General features: G+C 33.3%; 1 protein-coding gene across 50 annotated transcripts in view; it reads right to left on the reverse strand.

Annotated features, from left to right (window-relative positions):
- Positions 1-11,021, reverse strand: part of Tnpo (transportin 1) — a 69,665-nt gene that overhangs the window by 58,479 nt on the left and 165 nt on the right. For all 50 annotated transcript variants that reach the window (XM_080169519.1, XM_080169528.1, XM_080169557.1 and 47 more), the window contains exons 2-8: positions 10,371-10,436; positions 8,901-8,968; positions 6,372-6,453; positions 6,060-6,144; positions 5,667-5,743; positions 3,981-4,076; positions 3,151-3,237 (exon numbers count right to left, since the gene is read on the reverse strand). In XM_080169519.1, the coding sequence (XP_080025645.1) occupies positions 3,151-3,237; positions 3,981-4,076; positions 5,667-5,743; positions 6,060-6,144; positions 6,372-6,453; positions 8,901-8,968; positions 10,371-10,436 (561 nt within the window). The remainder of the gene's footprint in view (positions 1-3,150; positions 3,238-3,980; positions 4,077-5,666; positions 5,744-6,059; positions 6,145-6,371; positions 6,454-8,900; positions 8,969-10,370; positions 10,437-11,021) is intronic.

The following is an 11,021-nucleotide window of genomic DNA, read 5'->3' on the forward strand; positions in this document are numbered from 1 at the left end:
GCTATTTTTCTGCTCTAGATGCTAGGTTCGAAGCCGCTAGTTACAAATAATATATTTATAAACGCAAATCCTATCCTAAGGCTAAAAATTAAAAACTATTTAGTAAATTAATTGAAATTAAAACTATGCTATATACATTTTCACATAATTTGAAATGAATTTAATGAGAATTTAATAATTCAAGTGGTTATAAGTACTTAATATTTCAAGGATTAGGAAAAGAAAAATTAACAAAAGGATAAACGTATCCATAAATTATAATAAAATTGACTTCAAAATAATATTTTATTCATTGTATGGATTTTCTGTTGATGGACAATATCTTTAGACTGAAGTCAGGCTTGATTTACAACACAACCTAGAACAAGTTATCTTATGATAGAAATAAAGTTAGATATTTATTGGTAGTCAACAAGCAAATAATTCAAGTGGTAAAAAAGGCTAAAATCAACTGTTTTGTTACCATCGGCTTCGCTCATATTGCCCTTTGGGAGAGATTGGAGTTGTTAATCCTCCGCTTAACATGTTGGGGAGAGGGGAGGAGGGGGGATATTATCCAAGGGGGGTTTAAGATAAGAATGTTAATAAGCTAAAAATACTAACACTGTTTTTAATGAATTACTTAGTTTATTAAAAATCCTTTAAAATATTATACCTACTCAAGAAGAAAATATCTTCTTTTTTATGTTTATTTTCAATAAACTCAGAAAAATATCCTGCTAAGACGCATAATACTTCAGAATAAAATGTTCAAAGTAATATTTAATATTCTCTGCCAATTTAGGTATATATTTACAGCGCAATTATAACTTAAAATAATATATAAATGTTAATAACTTTAGTATGGAACCATATATCTTAAGCGATAGAACAATAGACGATAAATTAATTTCCCAATAAAAATATAAAAAAATTTACCCCTTCTGTAAGTTAAAAGTAGTGATGGAAGAGTTTGGACACTGTTAATGAATACGAACCAATCATGAATTAACAAATGAGAGAACGTGTTATTAAAACCATAATTTAAATTCCGATTTCACCTCCCTACAATGCTAATAGAATTAGAATATTAAAATAGTTTTCATTTAGCAAATTTTAATTGAAATCATTATTTTCATTTTCGAATCTTTTGAGAGTCGGTTAGTAAACAGGACCTATGCGAATAGTTTATTTGATGTTTATTAAATAATATAATAACTAGTATGATAAGATTCACAAGTAGCGAAGCACAAACAAATAATCCTTATAATTTAGTAACAGGATGTTTGTTTATTTGACTGTCTGTTTGTCTGTACTGAAGGATCTCGCTTAAACGCTGAGCCGATTGGGTTCTCCTTAACAGGATAGCTTCTCATAACTCCCGGGAAGGTTTTTAACTATTTTGGGAGAGGGTACAACCACCCTCTCCAGAGAAATCTACAAAAATAAAAAACGCCGCCCTGCGGACATTTTTGCAATTAGCGATAAACATAACTAACACCATCTATCGGCGAAAAAAATATTTTTGGTAAAAATGTGATTTTATAATAGATTTAAAGAAACAGTTTTACGTGTCCCTAGAGGCCTCTAGTGTAGATAGAAATAGTACGAACAAAATTATTTAAAAGAGCAGATGTTCAGTGGTCATAAATAAAGAATTTATAAGGATAATAACGAATGTTGTTTTATACATATCTGTTTAATTTTCATATGACTGACTGACTGACTAAGAAAATTATTTACTGAGTGATTTTAAAAATTCAGCCGAACATATATTTTCAATAGAGAAACGGACTTACAGCAAAACTGAAATATAGATTAGCTTCGCTGCTAAAAAGAGGAGGGAACTATAAAAGCGTAATACAAGATATATTGGTACTTTCCTTTAAGAAATCATTGTGTATGTGCTTTAAGAGCCTGTAAAAATATGCCTTTTTTTATTTCGAGATAAATATGCTATTCCCTCACCATCTAAGGAATAAAGATCCTTTCATCAAAATTTTCCAATTAACTAGTACTCTGTTTCTTTCAGGGTTTTTTAAATAGGAATTTCGTACTATTTAACTATTTTTAATATAATTTTGGAAGTACATTTGGTAAAATATTAACAAAGTAAGTAAGTAAAGACTTTAAAAAAAATCAATTTCAGTAAAAAAAATATTTCCAAGAATTTTAAGAACCCACACACTTGGTTTGGTAATTCTTGTGGTGAACCTTCTCAATCATTACAAATGTCTGAGTTTGAGGGGGGAAAATGCTTTTCTCGCCAGCCATTAAACATAGATTTGTCAAAAATAAAATAACTTAATTCTAAATCAAAGGTAGAAAATAAAGTTGTGATTTTCTCGTTTGCTTTAAAAGATAGATATCTCAAATAGTATGTTTAACTAGTCTGAACTCTCTAATAATAATGTTATTATAAGTTGCAAATAATATTATATTTACGTCATCTTTTCTATTAAAAATCTGGCAATGACAGATAAAAATTTATTTTTTCTTTTTCTTTCTAGTAATCAATATTTGTTATAATGAGGGGGGAAGGGGGGTTGTTAGGTGCCGGAAGATCGTAAACCGTGGGAAAAATGGACTAAATATTGAGCTAGAATTTTGAAACTTGGTACATAAGCCTAGTTCAATAGATACTACATCTAAATGGAAAACAAGAAAAGGGTACTAACTAAACCCCTGCGGGGCTATCCAATACCCAATATAACCCAAGACTCACAAAGTATTTGGCGTGGAAGCAACCTATTTCAATGCTTAACTGAGAGCAATTGTTTATGTTTAGGGTAGATTCTATAATGAAAATTGCAAAAGTATTAAATCTTGTACGCTAAAAAATGTGTCAAAACAAATAATATAAACTTATTTAATAAAGATAGTACCTTTATTAAAAGATGCTTTGAATTTTTTTTATTGTATTCGTTAATAAAAACATTTTATTCTTTAATACAAACATTTCAGAGATAATTGGTAATTAAATTAGTTAAACATACAAGAATACCTGTAGAGACCGATAAACAAACACATAAACCCGACTATGCTAATTCTTGGCCAATTGTTGAGACTTTTCAATTTTCAATAGATTACGTTCAAGTCATTGTTATGCTATCATGAATGGCTTCTATTAAATAATTAAAATCTCTTTAATTAAGAACAGGTAAACTATACCTGAGAGCGACCAATGATGAACTGATTAACACAGGCGATGGCATGAGATCTGATGGTTGATGACTCGTGCTTGAAGAACGTCAGAAACTAAGATAAAGTCATGTTCATAATTCATTTTAAAAAACTGTTATATCAAGGGGGGGGGGAGTTTGTACACTTATAGAAAAGGAAATATTAGTTTAATTTTGCCCTGGATGTTTGGGCTTGTTTATATAGTTGTCAATCCAATTCTTATAGTAAAATGTCTCACATGATTGGATCTACCGGTAAAACTTTAGAAATTCAATATTGGCACTTTCCTTCTAGGGGATAGGGTAAAACACCCCTCCCCCAGGCCCGGGCCCCCCAACCCAAACACTAAAATTATAAGTTCTGAGCTTAGTTTTAAAGATATCAAGCCGTTTTTTTTTAATGGAACCTTTTTTACATAAATGAGCAACCAAATAGTTCATTGAGTTGAAAGTACAAATTTAAATTCTGTTTCCATTATGAAACAAAAAGATTGAAAAGACTTTATTGGCTTATGTAATAAACAAACAATTTCTTTTCTGTATAAATAAGAATTGTTTATTGCATAAATTTTGGTCTTAGCTTTTGCAAGAAAGATTCGCATAGGTCTCTGAAATATTTTATCTAGTTTAGGGAAGGGAAGCTAACCCTTCAGTCATAATCTTAATATTTTTTTAAAAAGGGGGATTTCTACAATTTACCATAACACCAAAAGCTACAAAGTTAAAGATGCCTCAAGAATCTTAAATTAAGTACCTAGTATTTTTTTTATTGATAGAAAATACAACAATGACAAACCTGCAGATAGCAAGACAAGATACCTTAGGAATCATGAAATTGAGTGGTCTATTTTCATTATCTGTGTCTAATTGTTCAGCAAGATCTTCACAAATCTTCTTCAAAGCACCAAAAGATCCCTTAAACAAAGATGTATTATAACAATAAGGTATATTAATCTTTTCAACAGCCACTAAACTCATTTTTTTTGTGGAGGCCTGCTTTTTAAAAGCGAAGCTTTTCTATAATTAGGGTCGGTCCGTCCGTCCGTCCGTCCGTCCGTCCGTCCGTCCGTACGTCCGTCCGTCCGTCCGTCCGTCCGTCCGAGATAGTTAGCTTTTATTCGTTAATTTAAGCATGTTAGAATTGTCCTATCGATTTCAAACTTTGCATGGTGATTTCTGTAGTAGTTAGGTACGATTTAGAAAGCGTAGCACCTCTATAATCATTACCAAAATGTCCGTACGTCCATTTTAAACATGTTTATTTTTTTACTTTTTTAAATAGCTTTTTTCGTTAATTTAGGCATATTAGAATTGTCCTATCGATTTCAAATTTTGCATGGTAATTCCTGTAATAGTTAGGTACGATTTAGAAAGCGTAGCAACTCTATAATCATTACCAGAATGTCCGTACGTCCATTTTAAACATGTTGATTTTTCTACTTTTTTAACAACAAATTTTTATATGATCTAATTATCCGTTTGATCTGATATTTGGTATATTGATTCCTGGGACAACAAAGAACAATATTTTAAGTGAAGCAACTCTATAATCAAGCCCTAAAGATGTAAGTATGTCCATAAACATTATCCTGTATCAAGCAGTTTTTCAACAAATTTACTTACATTTTTGCTTCGAATCTTATACTTTTATATTCTGATTAATCAGTTCAGACACTATACAAGTATTAATGTCCGTTTGTTCTCCCGTTTCAGTGCTTCGCTTTTATGGATGTTGTCATCCTTGTTTTTCTATAAATAGGGTCGGTCCGTCCGTCCGTACGTCCGAGAGAGATAGCTTTTATTCGTTAATTTAGGCATGTTAGAATTGTCCTATCGATTTCAAACTTTGCATGGTGATTCCTGTAGTAGTTAGTTACGATTTAGAAAGCGTAGCAACTCTATAATCATTACCAGAATGTCCTTACGTCCACGTGACTTTTAACATGTTGATTTTTCTGCCTTTTTAACAACAAATTTTTATGTGATCTAATTATCCGTTTGATCTGATTTTTGGTATATTGATTCCTGGGACAACAAAGAACAATATTATAAGCGAAGCAACTCTATAATCAAGTCCTAAAAATGTAAGTATGTCCATAAACATTATCCTGTATGAAGCAGTTTTTCAACAAATTGACTTACAATTTTGCTTTGACTCTTATACTTTTATTTTCTGATTATTCAGTTCAGACAATAAACAAATGTTATTGTCCGTTTGTCCTACAGTTTCAGTGCTTCGCTTTTATGGATGTTGTCATCCTTGTTTCTGATACAGTTTAATAGGTATATTAACTTTGAAATGAATTAAACCTTTTAAAATCTAATATTTATCAATATTAGTAGAGCCTCTAACCCGAAAAAAATGTAGTAATCTTTCTAAAACAATAAAAAACCTAAAATATTTGCCACTGGTCGAGTGATTTTTAGGTATTCATTTGCATTTACTCAAAAAAAGGTAGGATTTTGTGCCAGATTGCTATGCTAAAAACAATAGAACTAACATACCTCAACGACTGATGTATTTGTATCATCAAGGAGATTACACAGGGTTGGTAACAATTCTGGCCACGCCAGTAAACCACCTAGGTTATTATTTGCCAAATATTTACTTACAGAGTAGCTGTTCTATAGAAATCCTTAGGTTAAAGTAACAGGATGTAATATTTTGTACCGAAAGATCTTGCTCACCACCCCTTCCCCTATAGTCTATGATATAAAGATATTTACAGTTAAGATGTATATGCATTCTAGGGTGGTTTTAGGATAATATACTGGGCCTCTCTCAACTGAAGTAAAGCCCCTACAACAGGCTAATGGAAAGGTCGCTAATAAATATAAGATAAGAATTTAAATAATTCATCCACACTCTCTCTAACGAAAAGCTGGTGATACACTGACCTCTGGTGGCGATAGTTGTGATAAGGATGCCTATAGTTGCGCTGATAAGAGGACTCGGGTCCCCCACTGCTCGCAAACATTCAGCCTGGTGGGTGCATTTAATTCATTATGAATAGTCACAAGGAAGATCATGTACATTAGAACCATTGAAGATATGGTTGGTCACTTTGGGCTAATTTAAAGACGTTTGAATTCTTACATATTCGTTTTTATTTAAAAGGGAAAAGTGCCTCCTGAAATTAATTTCAAACACAAAGGTCTCTAGGGGCGTTGTCACTATTGTAAAAAATATAAATTAATCAAATGCATTGCCTTGATAAAGTAGAGAACTTCTGGAGGCAGCGTGTTCATATGTGCCTTCACATTATTCTTTAATATTAGCCCAGACAAAGATCTAAACGCAAAAAATACGATTACACTTTTAATAGTTGAAGGGTGTGTTCATTTTCTTTTAATTAATATCCTGCGTTCAGTTATTTCAATATCCACTATAATTTTATCCTTATAACAAAGAACAGGGTGTATGTCTGTTTGTACAGAAGGATCTCGGTAATCGCTGAACCGAAAAGGTTCTCCTTCACAGGGTAGCTTTTCATAGGTCCTGGGAAGGTTCATAACTATTTAAGGGGAGGGTACAACAACATCTTATTCCAATGTTAGTTTATTCCATTTATCAAGGTTTAATCCTTTGTGTTTTTCTATATCTTTATACTAGCGGCTACGCCCCTAGAGGCATCTAGTGGCACTTTAATTGTTTTTATTTATATTCAAAATATAGCTATTTAACGTTTGACGCTTATTTTTCGTTGAACTCTCTTTCTAAAATCGATAAATTAAAAAAAAATTAATTTCTCTAGGGAGGGTGGTGGTACCCTCCCCCAAAATAGTTATAAACCTTCCCGGGACATATAGGAATATACCCTGTTAAGGAGAACCCGATCAGTTCAGCGGTTAGCGAGATCCTTCGCTACAAACAGACAAACACACAGACAGACATCGTTCTACTTTGTATTATAGACTAGCGGCTACGCCCCTAGAGGCCTTTAGGGGTACTTGAGGAGAGAGTCGAATTTAATAATTAAATTTCTTATTTTAGATTTTAAAAGAAAAAGTAAAAAAAAAATTGGGGGGGGGGGAGCGAAAAAATTTTTTTTTGGGGGGGGGCCTCCCCCTAGATATACCACACTTTTCTGGGATCTTGCTGAGTCAAGTATCAACTGTTGGGAATATCAAAGGATGACTCCATGCAAACTTTGAGCCGGATCCGGCCAAAACCGGCCGTGAATTTTATGAAAAACCGGTTTTTTCCGGTTTTTAGGGGGTATCTGTAAATCGATTCAGCTGGAGCAAAACCGGTTAGAGGTACAAAAAATTTTACTTCACATGAAATTTAGCCAATGCAATTGCCTACAAAAATGTACTTCATCATCAACTTGATTGGACAACTCTTTCCCCTCCTAAATGTCCGGGAGTTTTTGCCCAACCTAAGTCTGGTTATTTGTGAGGTCTAGGAAAAAAAAACAGACTTACGCAAAAGATTATAATTTTAATCTTTACACAGAAAAATGGCACGAGGTGAGGGTTTGAGGGGGCAAAATGAGCCGACCAGCGATTTTTGACGGCACGCAGCGACGTCGTGCTTCATCCAATCCGGGATTTTTTTTTTCTTAGACCTTACAAATAACCAGGCTTAGGTCGGGCAAAAGGTCCCGTGAGATTATCTCAAACCGTTTGGGCGTGGCGGGCCGAAAACAGCAAAAAATGGCCTAAAAATTGACCAGCCTGTCATTTCATCAAAAAAATCCATCAAAAAATCACAATTTGAAATTTTAATTAATTAATAACTTTTTTCTCATAAAAGATAATGACACAAGACTTTCACTTGATGAAAATTCAGCATTGTGGGCCGCCTAGACTTTATATTTGGTGACCCTGGGGTGACGGGTTCAGAGCCCCCCACACCCACGAAGTGGGCATACTTTTGAAAATCACGTTTTTTCAGTTTTTCCCCTTAAAGGAGGGGAAGGAGTCGTTTTAGAGACTTCAAGCATCTCTTTGATGTTGAACAACTTTTTGAGGCAGACATTTCTTTATTTATGTTTCATTCGCCTCCGGCTGGCCGTTTAGCCGTTATTTGCCGCCGAAGGCGTGATTTTTGGCGATTTTTGCCGTTTCCGAGGTTTTAATGGACATTTAGGAGGGGAAAGAGTTGTCCAATCAAGTTGATGATGAAGTACATTTTTGTAGGCAATTGCATTGGCTAAATTTCATGTGAAGTAAAATTTTTTGTACCTCTAACCGGTTTTGCTCCAGCTGAATCGATTTACAGATACCCCCTAAAAACCGGAAAAAACCGGTTTTTCATAAAATTCACGGCCGGTTTTGGCCGGATCCGGCTCAAAGTTTGCATGGAGTCATCCTTTGATATTCCCAACAGTTGATACTTGACTCAGCAAGATCCCAGAAAAGTGTGGTATATCTACCTCCCCCCCTCATTTTTAATTTTAGTTAAAAAAATTTTAAAAAAATAAATTTTTTTGGGGGGGGGGATTTATCATTTTTTGGGGGGGTTGGGGGTGTCCCACCCCCCAAGAAAATAGTTATAAACCTTCCCGAGACCTATGAGAAGCTACCCTGTTAAGGAGAACCCGATCGGTTCAGCGGTTAGCGAGATCCTTCGTTACAAACAAACAGACAAACACACAAACACACAGACAGACATCGTTCTACTTTGTATTATAGATAAATTTAATTTCAGTCAAATCTTTTCTATCTATCTATCCAGTTGTTAGTCTGTCCATGGTCATCTAGTTGTCTGTCTATCCACCAACTCTTGCTTACCTGGTAGGTTCATCTTGTGTGGTAAGTTTGGTAAGAACATAAATCAGGTAATTATTAAAGTCAGGAATCTAAAAACATAACACAACTTAAATTATGGTTGCAATACTACCCATTTTTGAGCCGGATCGGATTCTTAAAAAATTCGCCAAAAAAAGCAGATTCTGGCATTTTTTTAAAGGTTTTATTATAAATTTAAAAATTCGAGCCCCCTACAGTGGCTATTTGTTAACCCTTACTTAACCTAACCTAACCTAAAATAAGCATGAAAAGCTACTGGGAAAAAAATATCAAAAAAACTTTGAATGCCTCCCACCAATTTCCTTTATAGTTAAGAAACAATAAAATACATTTTGATTTTTGTCTTCCACATTTTAATAAAAAAATTTTACGTGCTACAAAAGTCATACAAAATTAACAATCCGAATCCGCAATTCAAAAGAGGACTATCCACGAACGAGAGCACATGATTCTAAGTACCTTCCAGCATTGATCCTAAGTATTTTCTTTCAAAATATAATAGGTCACCATATATGGTTGATATATTGACGAGAAAGTTTATGTTTCACCATGTGTTTTTAGGTATTTTAATTGATTTGAAAACTTTTAAGAAGCTAATTCTTTTAATAAAATGGATATTTGATGATAAATATGCGAATACTCATGTTATATAGATTGTAAATTAATCCATATTAGCATTGATTTAAACATGCATATTTGATATAGTAAATGTGCTTTTTATTTTTTTTTATTTTTATCATTTGACAACATGGACAATTAAAGACACCCCGAACTCAACAAAACGTTTGATATGATTTTGACTAAAAATATTGGACATTTTTTTACTTTTCTTCAACTGAAAGTGGTGAAAAATAAATTTTCTCGTTAATATATTAATTATTGATAGTGACCTATTATATTCTGAAAGAAAATATTCAAGATCAATGCTGGAAGATACTTAGAATCATGTGCTCTTGTTCGTGGATAGTCCTCTTTAGGGTTTTTGGAAGGGAGATTATTATGAACCAAGTTCAATTCATTTAGTTTTCTCATACGTAACTTTAAAAATAAGCTTTTTAAATTAATGGAAACCATCAAACGTAATATATAAATAATATAATCATAATTTCAGACTCACTCACTCTCTCTCAATGGAAGATATAAAAGTTGTTGATCAATGAATTTGAATTTGTATTTTGTGGAGGAAAATTAAAACTCATTTAATCTGTTTATGTATGCAGATATTTAAATTCAATTTTAAATATACAGGGTTACAGAGATTTGTTAAAGCTTGAAAATATTTACGTAAACTTCTTCCAATTTTACTCTACTCCAATTTTCTACCCTTTGATAGAAGATAGGATGGTATTAAGCTATTTTTTCTACTCTTCCCTATCTCTACAGATATTTGAGGTGAGTATTACTTTTTAGTTTACGGTATGTAGTTTCTACAATTTATATTAAAAAATTGACCTTATTAAGTTCTTCTAATTTTTGCTGGACTTCTCGCTGTATGATTGTGTCTGGACTCTGTGATTCCTACAATAAAAATTTTGTCCATAAATAGCGTAGCAATGTAAGATATAAATTCTGTTCATTCATTTCTTTTTCGGCGTTATCCTCTTAGAATTTTTTTTTTCAATTTTGAAAATTTGAGTAACCCCCCCCCCCCCCCCCCGACAACGACGAACAACTATTTTAGGTTAGGTTAGGTTTTAGGCTAGGGGGCGGAGCGCTGCGGCTAGGCAGGCAAGGAGGCCGAGCGCTGCGGCTAGGCAGGCTAGGGAGCCGAGCGCTGCGGCCAGAGTTCATAGTTCGCAGTCGGGGTTAGGGGGGTGGGTACTCAAATTTTCAAGATTGAAAAAAAAATTTCTAAGAGGATAATACCTCTTTTTCTGCTTAGTGTTTAACATTATTGGATTAGGGTTTTGATTATGAAGCTATACAAAGTGTCTAAAAAATCAGCCATGTGACGTAATAAAAATGAGGGATGAGAAGAGAAGTGGGAAAGAAAACCCCTTTAAAAAGAGGTGAATAATCCCTCCATTTTTATGACGTCACATCGCTGATTTTTTGAGACACTTTGTAAAGCTTCTTTGATTATTCAATAATTTAATACATATC

Source organism: Acartia tonsa, chromosome 8, assembly GCF_053477335.1.
Source record: "Acartia tonsa isolate MP-2025a chromosome 8, ASM5347733v1, whole genome shotgun sequence".
Taxonomy (NCBI): domain Eukaryota; kingdom Metazoa; phylum Arthropoda; class Copepoda; order Calanoida; family Acartiidae; genus Acartia; species Acartia tonsa.